We start from the raw sequence: 23,684 nt of genomic DNA, 5'->3' as shown, positions 1-23,684 counted from the left end.
CCTCAAAGCCTCTAAAAAGAGCTCCCAAGTACCCAAGTACCCGATAATTTCTATTTTTCTTCCTGAACCCTTACCCCCTTGCTTATTCTCCATACCTACCATCCTTATCTCCTCCAAACAACACACACACACACACACACACACAACTGAGGACATTTGTCCAATACCCTCTTCATATAACCACCTGCCTTCCTTCTTGAAGCAGGTTTCCAGGTTCCAACACAGTGCTCCAGTGCAACCTTAGGCTGTCATGCACCTCCCATCTATCTTTCAAACACAAAATCCCCTAAATCATGCCTCCTTTGTTATTTCTAATTTACTCCACTACATCCTCTGGAACCTGTCATTTGTCCCTGGAAAACAGAGATACTATGTATCTAAATCACCTTACAGAGAGTCTCCCAAAGAATCAAGTGTAGATACAGGCTGTTCTCTGATTATAATGATGGTGCTGATGATGTTGACATGATGGTAATGATCCCATTCACTCTAATTTACACCACCTTCTAGAAGTTAAAGAGTCACCAGTGGCTCAAAGACTTCATCAATGTATATAAAAGTGCCAAGGAAAGGTTTGAAGGGCTGGGTCCATAAAGACAAGGTGCTGAGGTGCTGGTGACAACAAAAGGCATAGCAGGTAAAGGTGCTGCCTGCAGTGCCGGCATCCCATTTCAGCACCAGTTTGATTCCTGGCTGCTCCACTTTCTATTCAGCTCTCTGCTATGGACTGCGAAAGCAGTAGAGGATGGCCCTGTGCTTGGGCCTCTGCACTCACCTGATCAGTGCAGCTCTGGCTGTTGCAGACATTTGGGGGGTGAACCAGCAGATGGAAGACCTCTCTCTGCCTCTCCTCTGCCACTCCGTAACTCTGCCTTTCAAATAAATAAATCAATCTTTTAAAAAAATAGAAAATAGGAAAACAGCAAACACAAAGGGAATGGAAACTCAGTAAGTTAGGATAGTATCACAGAAAACAGAAAGGAATCAGACCTTGGAATCAGTCAGGTGTGAGTTAGCACTCTCATTTGGTCCCATTCTAACTGCCTAAACTTGAGCCAGTTGCTTAACTTCTCTCACTCTCCATTTCCTAAGCTCAGATGTCAAAAGCTCATTGCAGGGCTCTGTCAATGTTATTTCTCTTCCTTTCCCCCTTAGAAAGAGGGGTCCATAGTGGTAGAAATTTCCAACAGCACCCAAAGTTTTAGTCTCATCTGTACTTATTGCTCTCTCTCTCTTTTTTAAGGTTTATTTATTTATTTGAAAGGCAGAGATATACAGAGAGAAGGAGGGAGACACACACACACACACACACACAGAGAGAGAGAGAGAGAGAGAGAGAGAGAGAGATCTTCCATCCACTGGCTCACTCCCCGAATGGCTACAGTGACTAGGGCTGGGCCAGGCTGTAGCCAGGAGCCAGAAGCTTCCTCCAGGTCTCCCACATGGGTGGCAAGAGTCCAAGGACTTTTGCCATCTTCCATTGCTTTCTCAGGCACATTAGCAGGGAGCTGGATTGGAAGCGGAGCAGCCAGGACTCGAACCAATGTCTGAATGGGATGCTGGCACCACAGACAGAGGCTTAGCCTTCCAAGCCACAGCATGGGCCCCCTTAATGCCCTTTAAGAGGCTGCAAGAGTTAGCTTTTCATCATTATAACTAAATACCCGACACAGGCTACTTCAGAAGGAAAGAAGTTTATTCTGGCTCACAATATTGGAAGTTCTCAGTACAACACCAGGAGGCCCCACTGACTCAGCCGTTTTTTGAGGCTGGAGAAGGCATATGGTGTAGCACGTGGAGGAAGGATCTCATGTTAATCCAAGAAGTAGACAGACAGGCTAGGTTCAATTTGTCTTTTGTCACCAAATCTCTCATGAGAAATACCTCCCAAGGTCTGCCCCTGAAAACCTTCCACCAGACCCCCCTCCTAAGCACCATAATTGTATTAAGTTTGCATCCCCTTAACTGTCTACATGAGCTCAGGTGCTACATCCTATTCAAACCATACCTTTCCACCCCTGCCACTCTTAAACCCGTGTCCTCTGACAGACAATATATAGTGGTTCCATTTCCAACAGTGCCGGAGTTTTAACTTAGTTCAACATTAATTCAAAAGTCCCAAGTCTTTTCTGAGATCCAAGGCAAACTCCCTTAACTATGAGCCTCTGAAAAATTGAAACCAAGTTCATACTTCCAAGATACAATGGCAGGACAGCCACAGGGCACACATTTCCATCTTAAAAAGGGGTAACAGACAAGTAAAACAGATTAATTGGACAAAGATTAAAATGGGTTAATTGGACAGGTTACAAACAAGCAGGGAAAACATTAAATTCTAAAGCTCCATATCTGGCATCTGGGGAACAGCGGTGGGCAAGCCCCCGAGGCCCCATGCTGCAACTCTCAAGGGCTGGATTCTCATCTCTACAACTGTGTTAAACTTCGCCCTGGTGCAGATTCTCTGCAGCAATGCCAACCCCACATTTCCACTTGGGACTGTCCTAGTGGTGGCGGGGGGTGGGGGGTCTCTTCAATGAATCTGCCCCTGCAACAGGTCTCTTCCAGGACTGCAGATTATCTGAGGCAGTCTTTGAAATGCAGATGAGGGCTTCCATGCCTCCATGGCTCTGTTGGCCTCAACCCACACTGTGACTCTGCAGCTGTATACTCATGTTTCTGGCTTTACAAGGCTTATACCGCCTGCACTGTTCCTGGGTGGGGAGGAGGGGGGAAAGAGCATTTGGAATTGCTGGTGCCCCTACCTTTCTTCATTGCAGCTTCATTCTCACAGTTTCACTAGCATCATCCTATTATGGACTCTACACAGGGGCTCCAGCCCTGCAACACAACTCTGCCAGGCCTCCCAGGCTTTCCTTTAAAAGGTTGGTGAAAGACAAATATTTGATCTCAGCATGTAGACTACATCACCAAGGTCCTGGCATGCTTCACCAGCTGAATACAGGGAAATGAAGCCTCAGGACGTCTTTCTTGGGTAAGCTCACTGAAAGTGCTCTTGGAGTTCACAAAACAATTTTGTTCTTCCAGACCTCTGGACCTGTGATGGGAGGACCAACCCCAAAGATCTCTGAAATGCCTTTTGGAGTCTTTTCTCTCATTGTTTTGCCTACTTGCACCTGGCTCCATTTTATCTAAGATGATCTCTTTAGTAAATGGTTTCTCCACTTCACTTTTCTGTTCTGAATGAACTTCCTTCCTTGTCTGAGTTTTCCAAACCTTTCTACTCCGCTGCATTTTGCTCCTGAGTCTCACTGTAAAGTGTACTAACTGTAGCCAATAACACCCATGGTACAACCTGAATGCTTTCTTGCTTTGAAATTTCCTCTACCAAATAAACTAGTCCACCACCTTTAAGTTCACCCTTCCAGAAAGTCTCAAGACAGGGACCCAATACAATCTGGTACTTTGCTACCATGTAACAAGGCTTTAGTCCAAATCCAAACAGAATCCTCATTTCCATTTGAAACCTCACTGGTATGGTCTTTACTGTCCACATCCCTATCAGCTTTCTGGTCTTCTAAGCCTCACTAGAATTGCCCATAATGCCCTGCTCACAACATCCTAAATTGCTCTAGCCAGGTCCTACCAACAACCCTAACTTCTGCCAGCTAAACACTTTCTTTTTTAAAAAATTTATTTATTTATTTGAAAGTCAGAGTTACACAGAGAAAGAAGGAGAGGCAGAGAGAGAGAGAGAGAGAGAGAGAGAGAGAAAAGGAGGTCTTCCATCCGCTGGTTCACTCCCCAGATGGCCACAATGGCTGGAGCTGCTTCAATCCGAAGCCAGGAGCCAGGAGCTTCTTCCAGGTCTCCCAGGTGGGTACAGGAGCTCAAGGACTTGGGCCATCTTCTACTGCTTTCACAGCCCATAGCAGGGAGTTGGATTGGAAGTGGAGCAGCTGGGACTCGAACCAGTGTGCATATGGGATGCCGGTACTGCAGGTGGCAGCTTTATCCGCTACACCACAGTGCCAGCCCCAAGCCAGACACTTTCAAAGCTGCCATCACATTTTAAGAAATAGTAACAATCCCACCCTTGATTCCAATTTCCTGAACACTGTAACTAATTACCTGAGACAGGATTCTAGAGAAGGAAAGAAGTTTATTTTGGTTAACAGTTTTGGAGCTTCTTAGTCCAAGATCAGGCAGGTTTCATTGGTTAGATGAAGAATGCCAATGGTAGAGTGTGTGTGGAGAAATTCTATGTGACAAGCCAGGAAGCAAAGAGAGGCTCAGCACAAGACAGCTTTTATAATTAACCCTCTCAAGAGAACCACCTTCCAAGGGCATGGCTGATCTGAGGATTTCATAGCAGGCCTATATCCTGAATACCATAATAGAAATAAGTTTGAGCTCTCTTAACTATCTGTGTGGATTTGGGAGCCACATCCTTTTCAAGCCATGGCAGAGACTCACCCAAAGCTACTCCCTCTCAAGTGTTTTGTAATCTCTCATGAATCAGCAGCACATGTTCTTTTCAGTCACCAACTCCAAAGGGAACATGTATATTAGGGAATAATTCCCTTTCATTCATTAAAAGCAATAAATCAAGCAAGGCCTCACATCTAAACTCAGAGCTGGACATCCCTGGTCTGCACTCTCAGAGCAATTTGACTGCTCTGGTCCTGGAGCATGGATGAACTGCATCGTGTTATCCGTGTGAGCGTCTGCATCTTCCCTAGGCCGTGAGAGCCACAACACACAGTCCAGACATTCATCCTCTCCACATTGCTACCTAGCGGGAAGCCTGCCCTGCATATCATGTTTATGAGACTGAACTGAGTCATGCATCTTCTAGTTCTGCAATGCTTTACTATCCTGGTATATTTTACAACTTATAATTCCCCTAACAGCATTTCAGAGTCTCAGATAGTTCAAGCATTGAACACACATTATCTTTGTCCTTTAAGAATTAACTGTTTATAAACATCCCTTTTTTTGGTTGTTGTTTGTTTAAAGGAAGCTAAAACCTAATCAAAGGAGGTGGGGTAAAAGATTTCAGAGAAATACCTGGGGCTGGTCTCAAAGTGCTCTATGCATTCTGTTCAAGCCATCACCCTGGGCATGCCCTACCCACTGCGCATCTAAGGCTCAGGGCCACTGTGGGTAAGGGCAGGCAAGGCATGTTTGGTGGGTGGCTGCAGGGTTCTGTGCTCAGTACCTCTGTTGGGAGAGTGACCACAGGTTGTGGGAGGTGGCAACACAATCTGCCTCAGGTAACAAAATCGATGGTGATGACTAAGTTACAGTAGAAGTATCTCTCAATCTCTGAGAAGTTCCTCTGCTGTTCTGACACATCCCTCTCCCTTTTTTTCAGAGGAAACAGATGCAAGTTCAGGCAACAGTCTTAAGGAAGGAATCCCTTTTTTTTTTTTCTTGTCTTATTTAACTCATTCATTATTCGAATCTCATTAAGAAACTGGGGTCCTGGGGCTAGCACTGTGGCTCACCCGGTTAATCCTCCGCCTGCGGAGCCAGTACCCCATATGGGCACCGGGTTCTAGTCCCGGTTGTTCCTCTTCCAGTCCAGTTCTCTGCTGTGGCCCAAGAAGGCAGTGGAGGATGGCCCAAGTGCTTGGGTCGCTGTACCCACATGGGAGACCAAGAAGAAGCTCCTGGCTTTGGATCGGCGCAACGCTGGCCGTAGCAGCCATTTGGGGGGTGAACTATCGGAAGGAAGACCTTTCCCTCTGTCTCTCTCACTGTCTTAACTCTACGTGTCAAAGAAAGAGAGATAGAGAGAGAGAAACTGGGTTCCACAAATCAGCTGGAGACACATCTAGAAAAACATCTAAGTGACAGATTCACAGTCAGTCCTTAAGGGTAAGTCAGGAAGTTCCAGGCAAATTCCTAATCTTTAAGGTAGATTTCATGAAGGGCACATGCTACATTCTTCCTAGAAAGAATGGTCTTGGAAACAGACACTCTGCTCAACCTTAACAGCCCTGTGTCTTGCCCCTTGTACTGATTTCTAGATAAGCCTCAGTTTTCTCAGTTTTTTAAGTGGAAATAAACTGTGCTGTCAGATTTTAGGTATCAGGTGAAATGATGCGAACTTACCACTTAGAACAAGTCAGGCAACACCTAGGCCCTACAGATGGTCCCAACTACTCTACAGCTCCCGAATTCAGAGGCGAAGTATCAGCCAGCAGTGATCACCAGGTATGGCATTTTGTTGTTTGTTTTACCCAGCTGGTCCCCATGCCTGACTCTGAGCTGGGTAATCCTATTATTTTACAGATTAGGAAACCAAGGCAAAACCTGGGCTCTCCACTGCCTGTAGGCCAAATCACAATGCCATAACAGGCCAGCCCATTTGCATGCTTTCTTCGATAATCATTGGTGCCCTAGTACAGGCCAGAACCCTGGGCTGAATGAATCTTTTTAATCATGTTGTCTATATATCATATATCAAATAATTTTACTGATTTTATAACTGGAGTTCATGTTATCTAAAAAATAGACAATGTTCTTTAGAGGACAAGCTACCTCATTCTATGCTAGTTGTAGTAAAAGTGAAGGTAGTGGTGGTGCTTAGGAGTGGGATAATTATAATTTGTTAAGCACTTACCATGTGCTAAGCATCACACCAAGCATTGAGCTTGTCTTATTTCACATAATCTCCCCAACTGCTAGCATTAAATCCTTAGGACCTGAAAAAAATCTGGCATGAATAAATGGTTTCAATATCTCTGTAGGATCTAGATGTGTGCTTACATAATGTGCCCAAGTCAAATCCTTTCTAAATTCTGAATACAGAAAGTATGGCTTTTCCAAGGGCAGTGAAGACACAGGTATCTCCAGAAATGAAACACAAGGGGTAGAGGTTAATTCTTGATTCCCCAAACTATGAGGAAGCCCATGTCATAGTGACTTATAGTTACTATATTTCATATTACTTAATCATCTCTAGAAGATGGATTGCAAGGTGGAGCAGGAGAGGTGCCTTCCTGTCCTTCCCAGTGAAATGTTTCTGTGTTAGCATGAAACAAGAAGGTCTGTAAAGTAAGGGGGACAGAAACTACTGGCTTCCTGCGGACAGATGCCAGGTAGAGGAAATAAACAGATATAGTTCCCACTGGATTCCAGTGCCCTTAAAAAAAAAAAGTGTTTCCTATTGTGCTGCCAAGGCAAGGCCAGCTGCTTACCACACTAATTCAGGGGAGACTAAATAGTGTTTAGAGGGTGGATAAAGTAGAAAAAGAGAGCCACATACTCCAATTTTGTTGGTGGAGCACAAGTTCCTACAACCAAGAGCTAAGTGGAAGGCTTGATTCATAAACAAAGTCTGGTCAACCTGACAGTTACGTGGAGACCAGGGTGCTGTTCCCCAAAATTTCATGGGTGACAGGAAGTTACACAATGCCAGAGCAGGATAGGTGCTTAGGCATTCCATCTGGAGTTCATAGCTGGTACCCAGACATTGTCTTCTTTGGTTTGCCTAGGATTAATTAATTTTAATTAATTGCCAAGATTTTTGAAATGCGAAAGTTTTGCATAACAATCCAGATGTCTGTATTGCTTTCAAAAATGAGAACACAGGCAAACACTGAGCCTATGTTTTTAGCCAGCAAGCAGTTAGCCTCCCATAGACTGTCCCCACTGTCCCCATGATTCCCAAAGCCAAGGCCAAGTATCAAGTGACACTGATCCTCAGGCATGGCATTTTGTTAACCTGGTTGAATCCTGCAGGCACTTGAATGTGTTTCCCCTGAGCTGGAACAATCCCATTGCTTTATAGATGGGAAAGCCAAGGCAAAGCTCTCACATGATTCACCACTGTCTATAGCATAAGTCCCAATCGCAGAAGGTCCAGCCGACCTCTCTCCAACTCTCCAAAGGAGTCTATGGCTCAGTACTACATTGTCTTCAAGCTTGGTTGAGGCTCTGCTCCCTCTGTGTCAAACGTCCTTCCCTGTTCAAACTCTTGCTCATCCCTTCAGACCCAGATGGGTTGTGCCAGCCTAACTCCTCAGGCTACGGTGTCCACACAGCACTGTGTACTTGTTCCTGCAACACACCCTAGAGTCCTCTACAGGAAATTCACTGTGAAGGTCCTCATTACATCACCACTGCCCCATATGGTACAACGATACCTCACCAGCTCTGAATAAATCTGGGATTCAGAGAAGATAATCTGTCCTTGAATACACAGGTCATTGTAAAAACAGGTTATAAGCAGACGGTCCACAAGAGACACTGAGACTGATTAACTGTCAAGTAAGTGACGCTGAAAAATCTATCTCAGTGACAAATGCTCCCATCAGGTCAACCTTTACTCCAGAAGCCCGGACTGCCTGATCAATGTGTCTTAGGAGGTGCCAGAATAGGCCCAAGGTGCTAACTATGTTCCTTACCAGTCTGCCATGGTGCCCAAAAGTCCATTTCATTTATTTATTTTTATTTGACACAGTTAACAGAGAAACAGGGGGAGAAAGAGGAGAGGATGGGGGGGGGGCGACCTTCCATCTGCTGGTTCACTCCCCAAAAGGTCAAAACAGCCACCTTCCCAAGCACACTGCAGGGAGCTGGATCAGAAGTGGAGCAGCCAGGACTCCAACAGGTGCCTATGGGATTCCGACCTCGCAGGCTTTACCTGGCAAGCCAGAGCGCCAGCTCCCCCCTCCGCCCCCTTTTGTAAACTTATTTGTATTAAGGCTTTTTCTGTCAACCGCAACTCCCCCCCCCCCACCTCCCCACCGCCCCGGAAGAGCCAGTGCATTAGGCAATGCTCAGGGACTGGCACAGCTGCAGTTAATTTAGCAACTTTTTATTTTTCTGTCTGATGCATTCCTTCTAGACCTTCTGGGTAAGCCAGGATACCGTTAAATAAAGATTAAAATTCCAGGAGAGGGGATAAGCCAGAACGACTGAGGTAGGCAGTGTAACCCAGTGGTTAATTCTAAGCCCTGTTTACACCAAGATGCTTGGGTCCAATTCCAGTTCTGCTACCCTCCAGGTGAGTGACTTTTGGCTCTCTGCCTATCTTCTGTGCCTAGCTAGACAATGGCATTAGAAGAGGACCTGCCTCAATGGAACTCTGGATATTTAAATAATATACAGGGAACATTCACAAAGGTGCCTGCTATACGGTGAGCCCTACATGTTTGTTTCTGTCGCCGTTAGGAGGGGATTCAGCCTCGAAAAGGGATTACTCAGGTTTTACCACCTGCTGCTGCCTCCTAACCCATCTACTGATGAAGCTCGGGACACAGAGAGGAGGACTGGCCGACTCAGGGCCACAGGCTGGTGGAGAGCAGAGCCCGCTTCCTATCCCCCGCTCCCGCAGCCTCCCCACGGAACTTCCTGAGAAGGAAGAGAGGGAAGAGTTGTGTGAGACCAGGAGGAGCCGCGAGAGAGTTCCAGCACGTGTCCTAAAGGAACCCAGGCCCTCGGGGCTCTTCCCCCAGTGTCAATTCCAAGTTCCCGCTCCCGGGGGCGCCGGGCGTCGGGGCCGCCGCCACCCTGACACACGCCCCCACACTCCCGCCACGGGCGGGCCCTTTAGGTTTGGCACGGCGCGGCCGCTCGCCGCCCCGCTGGGAGTCAGCAGGGGGTGGACGGGAAAAGTGACACAATCGGGCCGCGGCGCCCTCCGCGCCAGCCTCCCACGCAGCGCGGGGAGGCCCCGGGCGCTCGGCGGGGCGCACGGCGGGATGGGGCCGACGTGCTCTCCGCCGCCCTAGCCCGCCCCGCGTCGGGTCCCGCGCTGCCGGAGGCCTGGGCGCGGGCAGCCGAGGCGTACTTTTCAGGAACGCAGCGGCCGCGCGGTGGCCCAGCCCACTCCCAGGCCGCCGCCGCCGTCGCCGCCGCCGCCCCCCAGAGTTGGATGACGGAGTCTTGAAAGACTTTCACCAAATATGGGCCGGGGCTGGAAACGTCCTGCGCCGCGAGCCGCCGGAAACCTCGCGTCCTGGCAACGGCGGGGAGGAGGCGCGTGGGCCGCCGGCCGGCAGGGGGCGGCGGCAGCAGGCGGCCGGGCGCGTCTCCGGGCCCTCCAGCCTCGCGGACCCTGCTCCGGGTCTCCGCAGGGGTCCCGGGGCCGCCCGAGGCCCTACCCGCGCGTCTGCCACGCAGTTCCCGCCGCCGCCCCCACCGTAATTCCGGCCACCTCTGGCTCTCCTTGACGATCATGCCAGGGGAGGAGAGGGTAGGGGAAGGATGGAGGAGACAAATCGGGGATGTTTGTGAGGGCGCCCATCAAAACTAGCCCTTTGCGGACATCTTACATTGTGCCATTCATGAAGGTGGCGATCAAAGAGGAGTTGTAGACTGGCAAGTTTCACAGGCAAGTATCTGTCTATGGACGGACACACACGCACACAGTCCCTACAGTCTCTGCTGTCGCCCAGGGCAGAGGTTCCCAGGGTGTGCTTCAAGGACCAGCAACATCACCATAACCTAGGGACTTGTTAGAAAAGTAACTGATCGGAAACTCGAGCTGCGGCCCGGCAGTCAGTCCCTTAAACAGCCCTCCAGGTGATTGCGACGCGCGCGTGTCTAGGGCTAGGATACCAGCGTGGTGGCTAGGTTCAGGGTTGCTATTCTCAGTTGCAGCCAGATGGTGAGCCGTTCTTTAGGTAACCTAAAATTCGGGGGCAGCAACGGGTGGAAGACCCCCCCCCACCCCAATTGCTCAGCCCTAAGCCAGGAGCAAGACCCTTCTCCGGGGCTTGCAGCCCAGGGAAACAGGGTGGCCCGTGGTGGGCGGGAGAGGGGAACGCGAGCCAGGGAGCCGTGCAGAATTAGCACCCGAATCAGCACTTACCCTTAAACATTTGTACCTTTCCTCCGCCTATCCATCAACGTGAACTGATCTGTAGCTCTCAGCCGAGGAGGTGAGAAGGCGACGGGACGTCTAGGGTTTCCGGACCGTCCCTGGGCTGGTCGCGAGGGGGGGGGGGGGGGCGCCGTTGCTCCCGCCTGAGGCCGTCGTTGGTTAGCAGGCGCACCGGGACGCGGTCTGTGGGAACGGAAAAGCTGTGCACCAAGGTTACTGCACTCTCTCCCGCTCCCCCACCTCCTGGCCCTGTGGCTCTAGCCTCCCACCCCCTGCCACCACGCAGCTGCGGCTTTAAATGGGCCGCAGAAGGCACGATTCTCTTCTCTGGGGCCAACTCATCCTCCTCCGAGATCCCCCAATTGAAGTCCAGAAACAAACCCACAGACCCTTGTTGGAAAACTTTAATCTGATTGTTAAAAGAATCTCTGGAATGGCATTCGCGGAGAGAGGTGCAGCGGCCTGGATCCCTTGGCCGTGCCCCCCTCCCCCCAATAAAGGAACAACGTAGATATGGCCAGTTGGATCATCCACTGCAATTTTATTTTAAAGCGTGATAGAAAGATTGCGTGAAAAACAAGGAATTCCAAAGAATTTCCTGCTCTGGGAACAGAAGTTAAGTCTAAATTTAACAACATTTGAAGCTGTCAAGAATGCTTTGTGGTTGGATAACAGAGGCAGAAAAATGTTAAAAACGCAGGCTACTGCTATACCCAAATATGGAAATATTGTTACGTCTGGTGTCTGATTCACCATCTGGAAATACTTACAACCATGAAGTCAAATAGAAAAGACGCCACAACAGAAGCCAGGAACGGTCCTCTCCATTCTCCCCACCGCCTCCTCCCACCCAGGACTGCCCTTAGCCCCTCCCCCACCCTCCCCAGGCACCTCTTTAGAGAGAAACAATGATGAAACGCTGAGACAGGAAGAGAATATTTTCCAAATAGTCACTGATGAATTGGCCTGTGTGGTGTGCGGGGCCTAGCCCGGCCTCACTATTTGCAGAACACATTGTCTTGAGACGTTCCCCCAGCCTCAGCCTCCCTCTGGCAGATGCCTCTTAGACTTAGGAAAGCATACTTCTGAATGAATGAAACCTAACTCTCTGCTGCAACAGTTCTCTCCATTGGAGTGTGTTTTCTTTCCAATGCGTCTCATTCATGCTGCTTATCAATCATTCACAGAAAAGCCAGGCACTGGAGGCCTTCTTAAGCAAGGCTGCAAAATTAAGAGGAAAAAGAGAGGCTATCCCAGAACTTATGGAAAACACAGCCTCGTAATGGTGACTTCCGTGTGTCTTATTAAAAGTACCTAAGAAGATTGGTTTTGCAACATTCACACTAACAGTAATGATGTCAACGTAAATTGCCCTCTTGTGGGTCTTCTGTGTGTGCAGCAGGTGGAACCGGACATTACAATTTGCCAGCGTTTTGATTAGGGAATCCTGTACATCCTACATCTCTTCTCTGTACCTGGAGAGGATATTGGCGGCTCACTGGAAAAGGGCGGCTTCCCAGCGGTGCCAAGAAAAAGAGCTACAAACCCCCGCAGAACTTCTCAGCGAAGCGAGGGGCACAGCGCTACCGCTGGAATCTGGGTTGACCTTGCAGGAAGGATTTGCAGGTGAAGATTTCAGGCCAGATCACTCCCCGGTGGTCCCCTCCGTCGGCTGGCTGGCTGCTTGGTGAAACTCGCCTCCTGCCTCCTGCCCGCCGAGGGAGGCCTGGAGGGCTTACCCGGTCTCCCGCATCCGCGAGGAAGCCGGCCTCCCAGAGAACTCCCTGTGTTCGTTTCCTCTCGGACTTCCAACCCAGGCAGTGGGCTGGAACTAAAGCGGGAACCTCCAAAAACAAACAACATACCAAAAACGGGGTGGAGGCGGGGGAGGGGGGGAACCTCTGCCTGAGCATGTGCCAGACTGTGGGGGGAAGTCGATTCCCCACCCCCACCCCTCGCTTCTCATTCATAAATGCTGCTGCAGGTGTTAATTTGCAATACACTTCACTTAGCTAATGAACATCATGCCAAGGCTTCGGGATTTGATCCGCGTGCCTCTTTGAAGTCCACAAATAGATTCCTGGCTCCCAGGAGCACTCCCCATCCCCGTCGGACTCTCTCAATAGATAACTTGACTCTCACCTTCGCTGTAAACAAGCAAACAGCTCTCTGCTTTTTCGGCCGAGGGCTTCCGTGGCTGCCCGGTCAACTCGGCATCACCAAACAAAACCACTTTTGTTCCTCCCTCTCAGGTCCTCCCACCCTCCCAGTCCGGGCAAAGTTCTGAACTCGTCCCCTCGGCCCCTCCAACACCCTTCCACACCCATCACCACCATCATGCCCCCAAAGAGCCCTCCCCAGTGGAAGTCGGTATGTAAAGTGGAAAAACGGACTGTTTTCTTGATGGGTCGGAGACCAAAAAAAAAAAAAAAAAAAAAAAAAAAAAAAAAAGGTGCAATGGAGCCAGGGGAGGCGCTTGGCAGCAGCCCGCGCCAACCAGCATTCCTGAGATGTTTGAGAATTCTGGAACGCGCAGACAGCGCCGACGTCACTGCAACACGCGGCGCCTCCGCGGGCCCATATAAAAGGCGGGCTCCCGGCGCCTGGGCAGACCGCGAGCGAGATCGCCTCGGAGTAGTGCCCGCTACCTCTGCTCCACTTCGGCAAGGACCCCGAGAGAAAGACGCCCGCAGCCTGACTGCTCGCCTGCTGCCCCGGCCCTCGCCTCCCTGCCCGCCGCGACCCCGCCGCGCCGGGCCTGTCTGCTGCGCCCCAGGTTGTTGGCGTCTCCGCCGCCGCGCTTACCCCGGCTCCTCCTGCGCGCCACAATGAGCTCCCGCACCGCCAGGGCGCTCGCCTGCGCCGTCACCCTTCTCCACTTGACCAGGCTGGTGAGTTGGACTCTTCTTTGGCCACTGCCTACCCGACCGCGCTCCAGCCCCGTCCCCACGCCCCAGATGGCCCCGCGGTAGGAAAAGCCAAGCTGAAAAAGTTAAGGGGGCGCTTGGGAGGTAGCTGCTGCTTTACTCTCCCTGAGACGTGTCCGGGGGTCCTCCTGCTGGGCGCAGCCGCCGGGCTGGCCGGAATCAGAGGCGCTCCTCGTCGACCGAGTGAGAGACCCCCGGTCCTTCCCGCGGGCGGCTGCGCTCCTCTCTCCCGCACCCCGCACCGAGTCTCACGCGTTTCTTCTTCTTCTTCCAGGCGCTCTCCACCTGCCCCGCCGTCTGCCACTGCCCCCTGGAGGCGCCCAAGTGCGCCCCGGGAGTCGGGTTGGTCCGGGATGGCTGCGGCTGTTGCAAGGTCTGCGCCAAGCAACTCAACGAGGACTGCAGCAAAACGCAGCCCTGCGACCACACCAAGGGGCTGGAATGCAACTTCGGCGCCAGCCCCACCGCTCTGAAGGGGATCTGCAGAGGTAAGATGCTTGTGGTTTGGCCCCTTTAAAAAAAATCATAGTCCCGAAGTTTAGTAATTCTGAGACCATGTATGGTGATGCTTTGTTGTTGGTAGCTTGGCAGAAAAGCACATGATTTCAGCAGTCTGGAATGCAATTCAGTGTGTCTGAGCCCAGCAAAAAGCGCATACGGAAAAGTGATTCCTGACTAACTTATTGTTCTGGTCTGGAGTCTCCCGGGAGTTGCAGGGAACTTTACCATAAACCAAGTTCAAGAGCAAAAACTGCGTGTGCGCTCGAGGCCATGCCTCCGGCTCTTTGCTTCATCCCCCGTCTCTCTGTCTCTGCAGCTCAGTCGGAAGGCCGACCCTGTGAATACAACTCCCGGATCTACCAGAACGGGGAGAGTTTCCAGCCTAACTGTAAACACCAGTGTACGTGCATCGATGGCGCCGTCGGCTGCATTCCGCTGTGTCCCCAGGAACTGTCTCTCCCCAACTTGGGCTGTCCCAACCCCCGGCTGGTCAAAGTTGCCGGGCAGTGCTGCGAGGAATGGGTCTGTGACGAGGACAACGTCAAGGAACCCGCGGAGGACGACGAGCAGGACGAGCTGGACGACCTCCTGGGCAAGGGGCTGGGCTTCGACGCCTCTGAGGTGGAGTTAACGAGAAACAACGAATTGATTGCCGTGGGAAAAGGCGGCCCGCTGAAGAGGCTCCCTGGTAAGTCTGGGCTGCCGACCCTGGCCGGGCATGCGTTTCTGGGCCAAAGCTTTGTAGAGCTGAGCGTGAGTCCCGTTGTGTCGGTTTGCCTCTGAGACGCCCTCTCTTCTTGTTTGTCTCTCTAGTTTTTGGCATGGAGCCTCGCATCCTATACAACCCTTTGCACGGCCAGAAGTGTATCGTTCAGACCACTTCATGGTCCCAGTGCTCAAAGACTTGTGGAACCGGCATCTCCACCCGGGTTACCAATGACAACTCCGAATGCCGCCTGGTGAAAGAGACCCGGATCTGTGAAGTGCGGCCTTGTGGACAGCCGATGTACAGCAGCCTGAAAGTGAGTCCCGCCACCCCACCCCGGGACCTGGGAAGCTGGGCTGGGGCAGGTGGGTGGGATGTGACCCTCCTTTCCAAACCAGGCAACCAGCATCCCTGACTTCCCGTCCCCCCTGTTTGTTACAGAAGGGCAAGAAATGCAGCAAGACCAAGAAGTCTCCCGAAGCAGTCAGGTTCACCTACGCTGGGTGTTCGAGCGTGAAGAAATACCGGCCCAAGTACTGCGGCTCGTGCGTGGACGGCCGGTGCTGCATGCCCCAGCAGACCAGGACGGTGAAGATGCGGTTCCGCTGTGAGGACGGCGAGACGTTCTCCAAGAACGTCATGATGATTCAGTCCTGCAGGTGCAGCTTCAACTGCCCGCATGCCAACGAGGCCGCCTTTCCCTTCTACAGGCTGTTCAATGACATTCACAAATTTCGGGACTAAGCGCTCCGTGGGCTTCCAGTGTCAGGGTGAACAAAGGAGGGAGAAGAGTGGCAGCGTCACGGAGACGTGGGTGGGGGCGGTGTGGGTGAAGGGACTCCTCGTAGAAGGGATGCCTTGCTCATTCTTGAGTAGTGCTAAGATGTTTCAGAACTGCCGAGCGCGCTGGTGCAGATGGCCTGTAACGCAGCCGCGACTGGAGAATCCTTTGCTTCATAGTATTGGAGCACACGTTACTGCTTCATTTTGGAGCTTGTGGTGTCAATGACGTTCTGTTTTCTGTTTGTAAATTATTCGCTAAGCATATTTTTCTCTAGGCCCTTTTCCTCTCCTGTCTACAATTGTAAAAGAGATAATAAGATGCGGTGGACAGTGAAAGGCTTCCTTTGTCCTTTGACAGAAGTAATGGGGAGGACATTCCATCCCTTCCCAAAAGTGACACTCTGTGAGTGGCCACGAGAGGCAGCTACCTGCACTCTACACAGCAAACAGAAATCAGGTGTTTTAAGATTGAATGTTTTTATTTATCAAAATGTAGCTTTTGGGGAGGGAGGGGAAATGTAATACTGGAATAATTTGTAAATGATTTTAATTTTATATTCAGTGAAAAGAATTTATTTATGGAATTAATCATTTAATAAAGAAATATTTACCTAATATCTGAGTGTATGGCATTCAATATTTTTAGAGACCGTCCAGCATCCGTGTGACTTACATATTCAGTCATGCAAACAGAAATTATTGAGTGCCTGCTATACATCAGGAGCTGTTTTAGGGGTCTGAAATATAGCAGTAAACTATAAAAATAAGGCAATGGTTTCTTTGATATATGCAGTAGTGTAGTAATCTATCTTAAAAACATGGATAGAAGATAGGCCTTGTGTGAAGCACAAGGGAATTAGAAGCTAAATTTGTGATTTAAAAATTACTACTTTATTTTTATAATAACAAGGCCTAAGGCACTCCATCACTCTGAGATAGGCATCACAGAATTATTTTCCAGTTTAATCACCAGGTTGTTCTGCATGTCTCATCAGTAGAGGGGAAACCCTTCAATGAAAACAGTCCATGCTCTAGGATGCACAATCTAAATCCAGGAGCAACAAGAGATGGGGTTGGAAAATGTATTATAAAAGACTGCTTGTTTGTAACTATGGTTTTCTAATATCATTCCTCAAAGTTAGAAGCACTACTTAAAAATTCACCCTTGACTGGGATCAGAAAAAAACAGATGGAATCTATAGGAGTCAGTTTGTTTTCACTAATGAGTTTGAAGCAATGACTTGTGTTAATCCCAATAAGCCAGTGATTAGGTAAACATGCTGTTAAATGCAAAGGAATGTGAGGAATTTCAAGTACTTTTCCAATAGCGTGAGGACCAAGCCACCCCATTCCCCTTGCTTTTTTATAAATATACATTATATTGATGGGGGAAGGAGCAGTTAGATGGGGCTGGCTATCCCGAAGGTCAAAGGCCTGATGTGGAGCATTCCTACAAGAAAAGGACCTGAAGGGTAGGTCCAGGAGGGGTGCAGAAGCCCGCATCAGTGTCTGTGAAAAGGCTGGTAGCCTGTGTTAGAGGAATCTACATCTTTAGAAAGTGCTGACAATAAACCCTTTATAGAGAGAAGTTTTCTTTTCATCGTCCATCTTGGCTCCCGTTCAAATCCATAGTGAAATATTTCAGTCTGCACTTAGTTAAGAGAGTACTTGAATTTTTAGGCCTGAGAGAAAGTGCTTTAAAAAGGGGGGAAGGGAGCCAGCTTCTGGGGTCCCATAGAGGATTTTTCAAAATAGATTAATATTGATGCTTTCATGAAAACCTACAGAAAAACACTGCCTAAGCATCTGTTTTAAAGTCTCATTGAAATGCATAAAGGATAATAGAAATGTGCTAGTGAAAGCAGTGGCCGAAAGCCTTCACTCTTCTGATTTTGACAATGTCTTGCCTGAAATATTACAACTTGTACCTACTGAATAGTCAGTTTTCCTTGCCTGCGGCATTCAAATTTTTCAGTGTTTGGGATTTAAACACCACCTGGCCCCGTCTCCATTGCAGTCAAACTTATCAGTGCAATATAACATAAGAAGCATAATGAAGGCATAAGATTTTGTGGTGCAATCTTAATGAAGAGACATCTAAATCCATAGACGACATCTACATATTATCAAGCACCAGAGCACAACAAATGGCTTCTTCTGCAAACAGCAAGGAGCAATATTTTATAAATCCTTTAAGTGTGGTGGGGGAGAAAATATTTGTCCAAGTAAGTTCAAACGTGATGCAAAACCTAGTATGGGAACCATTGAATCTTTGAGTCATTCATCTCATTCCCAGGAAATGCTATAATAGTGACATGCAAGTGCCAATTTTATTCCCATAAGACTGCTCAAATAATTTTTTAAAAATTGGATAGAAACAAATGACATAAATTTTATTTCATTCTGGGAAATGCCAAAGATATTAAAAGCAGTTGAAATGATAATATTTTAGAACATGTGTTACCTGTCTGTAGTAGAGTTTTGACCACTTCAAATATTGAGAAAATAAAAACAAAAAACATGCAACTGCACATATGAAATAGAAGTTACATCTAGGGAATATCAGTTATAAAGCGTATTTCTCCTTACCCCTACCATACATACGCAGTAAAAACCTTTTGTTCTCATTTTCCAATCCAAAGATCCTGGTGATCCTGAGCTTTTGTAGAGATCTGAGAACTGAGAATCTCAGGCATTCTGTGAATTTTAAGAAATAGTCTATGGCACATTTCGCAGCACAGCAAGAGGCCTCACTGTGATGATTTTTCACATGGACGTTATGTACTATCTTCTCCACAAAGAGACGCAGCTGAGTCAAATTAGCAAAGCATGGTTTTAGTTATTTTTCCAGTAGGGGGAACAGATTTGGTTTGTTCACAATTTCTTCTCCCAGCATCCTGGCACTGTCTGAAAGTCAGTTGAGCAATAGCAAGGGTTCAATATGACCACAGGCCAGCGCAAAGCTATGTTCTGGGCAGAATGGCAGGTGATGCTGTGGAAAGAACGCCAGACTGGAATCAGGACACATGTCTTTTAGCACCAGCTCAGCCATTAATTTGCTGGGTGACTCTGGACAAGTTTCTGAATCATTCTCCCGTGTGTTGACATGTGAAAACAGTTTCCAGCATTTTTGTCACCAAAAAAAAATCCCTCTTTCTTTTCTCTCTTTGGTGCATTGATTCCCTTACCTTAAAAAATGTGTCTCCTTAAGTAACCAAAGGTATGAAACAAAAACTGCTCAGGTGTTTCCCTGGTCAAATGCATTCACTTCCATGAAGCCTTTGAAAATGTAATGCCTGTAGACCTTGCACTCTGGGGTACAGGCCCTGGCAATCCCTGGACCTCACGGTCTTGAGGTTCACACTGTCACCCCTCTGTGTAGCTCTGGGCCTCTTCTGGTCTTAACTCCCTGCCCTAATTGATGGGTGGCAATGATGAAGCATGACATTGATGTGTGTTTCCTGTGAATAGATCAAATGTATTCGAGACTTTCTTCCTTGGAAGACTGCAAATCTCATCCATGTAAGCTTATCAAGGGCAGTCTATTCACAAGTACTCAGATGCATTTGTTCATGCTTTAGTTGGTTTCCATATATTCTGCTCACTACTTTAAATCCACCACTTTCTCTTCTCCAGTGAAAACATCCAAATCTAAGCAAATGCGTCTTGCCTGACTTACTGGAACGGCCACCGCTTGTGTGGTATTTTGTATTTTCCAAAGCTGGTTATGGCAGTAGCTTCCACCTGACATACTCTTCTGCAAGTGACCCTGTTTCCTCATCAATAGGTGCGGTCTGTTTCCCCACCGTCTTTGGCTACTTTGACCAATGAATATGGAGGAAGTGATGCAACATAGTGCCAGTTCCCAGTGAGGCACCGGAACTCCTACTTCCTTTCTCTTAGAAATGGGCTTCCATCTAAGAAGTACAACCACCCTAAGATCAGCAGAATGGGAAAGGTCCAAGCCACTTGGATAGGCCCTAAAGAGTCAGTTGTCAGGTGGAGAGGGAAGAAGGTTAGGTAGCACTTGGGCATTGCCCTTGTGTGGGGAGAGACCAGGGACCTGGATCCTCCAGCCTCAGTCACCCCAGTTGATGTCTTGTGAGTCAGAGACAAACTGCCCAGTTGAAGCCTTTCTATAGTTCCTGACCCACAAAGTGGTGAGCAAACTAATACAGCAACTTGAAGCTACTCAGTTTTGCATATTCTCACACAGAAGCAGAAAATCAAAACATCACTGTTTGCACTCTTGCCCTCCAACAATTCTTTCTGTTTCCAGGAGCCAGAGTGACTCTTGACATGCAAATTGGAAGGTGCCCATCCTTTGCTTAAAATCTCTCATGGCTTCCGCTGGCTTTAGAGCAAGAGTCAGCTCTTTGCACGTAAATGCTGGTCCTACCTACTCCTTCCCAATTCCCCTCATTCAGTATACTTCACTTGCCTTTTCCCCTTTGAAAAAAACTGAGTAAGTTGCCATTCAGAGCCCTTGCATTAGCTATTCTCTGTGCCTCAAAGACCTTTCTCCCTGACCTCTGCTGCTTCTTGTCATCCAAGTCTCTGCAAAAATGCTACCCTTTGGGCCACCTGTCCTACTGCTCAGCCTGAAGTACAACACATTTTCTTTTCTTTTTCTTTTTATTTATTTATTTTCTTTTTGACAGGCAGAATTAGACAGTGAGAGAGAGAGAAAGGTCTTCCTTCCGTTAGTTCACCCCCCAATGGCTGCCAAGGCAGGCACGCTGCACCAATCTGAGGCCAGGAGCCAGGTGCCTCCTCCTGGTCTCCCATGAGGGTGCAGGGCCCAAGGACCTGGGCCATCTTCCACTGCACTCCCGGGCCACAACAGAGAGCTGGACTGGAAGAGGAGCAACCAGGACAGAATCTGGCACCCCAACCAAGACTAGAACCCAGGGTGGTGGCGCCACACGTGGAGGATTAGCCAAGTGAGCTGTGGCGCCAGCCAACAAATTTTATTTTCATCATCGCCCTTAAAACTACCTGTTTTTTAAAAAACTGTGTCTGCCCCTACTATAATAACCTTTGTAAGAGCAAAAAACTTTTCACCACTGTAAAAACATCATTTGACATTGTGCCTGGCAAAAAGGAGGTGCTCATGGATATATAGGGTCAATGTTGCCTTAAGCTGGAGCTGACCTAGAAGGTCCCACTCACTGGCACAATGTCTTCTTAATACTTGACCTTGGACTTTCCCCTAGCCAACTGTTAATCATTTATCCATTCTTCTTTTCAGTCATACATCCAGTCAATAGGCACTTTCCTCTCATCACTATATCCTAGGTTCAGTGTTATGCAGTTGATGAAGAAACTTGGTTCCTTTACCTTGTGTAAGGGAGGCGTACCTTTAAGAAAACTGAGTCAGTATTAGGTTCAGGCACAAGTAGCATAGTGGTTTATTTCTCTTTCATATGAAAAAATCCAGATAGGTAATAGAGGATTGGTGTGATGTCCCAAGGTTTGAGCTATCTCATTGTTTCACCATGCATGATCCATAGTTCATCTCATGGTCCATGGCTTCATCTAGCTACAGGAAAAACTAGTAAATACAGCATTTGTTCTGGGTTCCAAGTACTTAGCTAAAAATTCAAGATCTTGCTAATATAGAAGAGAGAATAAATATTGGAGACAACTAGTAGCACTCCTGTCGTTTGGATATGGCTTGTCCCAAGAGTCCATGTTTTTCAGGCTTGGTCCTTAGTGTAGCAGTGTTGAGGTGCTGAGACATTTAGGAGGTAGAACCTAATGGAATGTTTGTAGATCTTTCTCGTTGCTGCTTGGAAAGGGATTAAGCTGGCTCTCCTGATACCCTTTAGTTGTCCTCAGGAGGGGATTGTGATATAAAAGCCTGTACCTGACTCCATCCACTCTCTCTGGCTTCCTGTTGAGATGTGATCACTCGCTCGCCCATGTGCTCCCACCATCGCAGTTTATCATGATGTGACACAGCCAGGAGGGCCCTCACCAGATCCTGGCTGATGCCTCTGCTATGCCCTCCAACCTCCAAAACCGTGAGCAAAACAAATCTCATTTCTTTGTGGTTAGGCTGCCTCAAGTAACTCTTTAGTAATGCAAAACTGACTAATACAACCATGTAGACAAATATGTGCTGTGACAAGTATAATTAAGCAGAGAGGAGGGTGGAGAAGGGTTACCAGTTGCCTGGGGCTGGCAACAAAGAAAATTTCCTGGAGAAGCTATTGCCTCAGCTCTGTTTTTGAAGATTATAGACTAGAAACTATTCAGAAGACTTGGTGCTCAAGCTGAAATTTTCTGAAACAGTCAGTGGCATGTTCCTCATTTCAGCCATAAAGAAAAATGGAAGGTACCTGCACCACCTGGATTTGTGGTCCTGAGGGCTGAGTATTTGAAACAGTTGATGTTTTTGCTTTGGGTACAGAAATAACACAGAATTGGTACCTGTATTAGGATTCTCCAGATAATTAAAAGACAGAGATGTGGAAAGAGAGAGAAAGAGCAAATATATCATGGTACCATGAGGACTGGCAAGTCCCAAATCCTTAGGGTAAGAAAACAGGCTGAGAATTCAGGTAAGAATTAAATTTGAAGGTTCTGCCAAATAGGTTGGGAATTCATCCAGGCTTTCTATGGTGTAATTTTTTTTTTTTTGACAGGCAGAGTGGACAGTGAGAGAGAGAGAGACAGAGAGAAAGGTCTTCCTTTTTGCCGTTGGTTCACCCTCCAATGGCCGCCGCGGCCAGCGCGCTGCGGCCGGCGCACCGCGCTGATCCGATGGCAGGAGCCAGGAGCCAGGTGCTTTTCCTGGTCTCCCATGGGGTGCAGGGCCCAAGCACCTGGGCCATCCTCCACTGCACTCCCTGGCCACAGCAGAGGGCTGGCTTGGAAGAGGGACAACCGGGACAGAATCCGGCGCCCCGACCGGGACTAGAACCCGGTGTGCCGGCGCCGCTAGGCGGAGGATTAGCCTAGTGAGCTGCGGCGCTGGCCTCTATGGTGTAATTTTAAAAAGATTTTTAAATTTATTATTATATTATTATTTATTATTATAAATTTTTTATTTATTTGAAAGAGAACTACAGAAAGAGAGCTAGATCTTCAATCTACTGGTTCACTTCCCAGATGGTCACAGTGGCCACAGTTGGGCCAGGAGCCTGAAACTCTATCCAAATACTTGGGTTATCCTCTGCTGCTTTCCCAGGTATATTATGTGGGAACTGGATTAGAAGTGGAGTAGCTGGAACTCAAATAAGCACTCAAACGGGATGCTGGCACCACAGGCAGTAGCTTAACCTGATGCACCACAATGCTGGCCCCCTCCATGGTATAATCTTGAATTGTAATCATTCATTCTTCAGGAAACCTAAGTTTTTGCTCTGAAAGACATCAACGATTGCATGTATGCAACCCCTCCCTCACAACACACACTGTAGAGTCATCTGCTTTATCCAAAGTCTAATGTTCAAATGTTAAATACATATCAAAAATGCCGTCATGGTACTATCTAGAGTTTTATTTGACCACATAAATTGTCAACATAGACTAGGCAAGTTGACACATAAAATTAACCATCACAGTACCTATTTAGTGGAAACATTTAGGGAGAAGAAGCTCTTGTCAGTTCTCTAATCTGGAATGAATTTGAGCAGAATCAGAAAAAGTGAAATTTTGCTAGCTATGACTAGGATTCCGCAAGGCTGATCTCTGTGCTCATGCTTGTGGGAGGACATAAGCATTTCTTTTTCATTTACCTGACTCCAATGTTGCCTCAAGAAGGCTCCTAGGCTACTCATCCCAAGCTTCACCTAGAGCCATATCCACCTGCTCCTGGGTACAAGCTCCAGGTAGAGGAGCATCAGGATGGCTGTGGATGGAGGAGTGGAGGGAGGTCCTCCAAGGGCTCTAGAGAAAGATCGCCTCCAAATCTTCCCAGACATGGCAGGACACAGTTCATTGCTTATATACACCCCAGGAC

The 23,684-nt window shown here is 48.3% G+C and overlaps 1 protein-coding gene, 1 long non-coding RNA gene and 1 pseudogene across 6 annotated transcripts in view; 1 reads left to right on the top strand and 2 right to left on the bottom strand.

The window, feature by feature from the left end:
• Positions 1-11,071, bottom strand: part of LOC149125639 (uncharacterized) — a 56,422-nt gene extending 45,351 nt beyond the window's left edge. Inside the window, exon 1 of one of the 4 annotated variants that reach the window (XR_016237216.1) lies at positions 10,787-11,071. This is a non-coding gene — a long non-coding RNA (uncharacterized LOC149125639). The remainder of the gene's footprint in view (positions 1-10,786) is intronic. The other 3 variants (XR_016237217.1, XR_016237215.1, XR_016237218.1) reach the window with 3 other exon arrangements.
• On the bottom strand, positions 8,768-10,416 carry LOC149125640 (uncharacterized; annotated as a pseudogene). The gene is made up of 3 exons (XR_016236794.1): positions 10,352-10,416; positions 10,248-10,290; positions 8,768-10,072 (listed from the first exon to the last, which is right to left on the bottom strand). The product of XR_016236794.1 is annotated as an uncharacterized LOC149125640 (transcript).
• Positions 11,072-13,407: 2,336 nt separating the features above from the next.
• On the top strand, positions 13,408-16,330 carry CCN1 (cellular communication network factor 1). The gene is made up of 5 exons (XM_002715884.6): positions 13,408-13,689; positions 14,000-14,213; positions 14,543-14,914; positions 15,040-15,248; positions 15,374-16,330. Exons 1-5 carry the CDS (start codon positions 13,627-13,629, stop codon positions 15,674-15,676), a joined length of 1,161 nt encoding a protein of 386 aa, XP_002715930.2. The 5' UTR covers positions 13,408-13,626; the 3' UTR covers positions 15,677-16,330.
• Positions 16,331-23,684: the final 7,354 nt, after the last annotated feature.

This window comes from Oryctolagus cuniculus, chromosome 7 (genome assembly GCF_051225735.1).
Source record: "Oryctolagus cuniculus isolate XC-2025 breed Fujian yellow rabbit chromosome 7, ASM5122573v1, whole genome shotgun sequence".
NCBI lineage: Eukaryota > Metazoa > Chordata > Mammalia > Lagomorpha > Leporidae > Oryctolagus > Oryctolagus cuniculus.
This window is presented reverse-complemented; position numbering and strand designations above follow the sequence as displayed.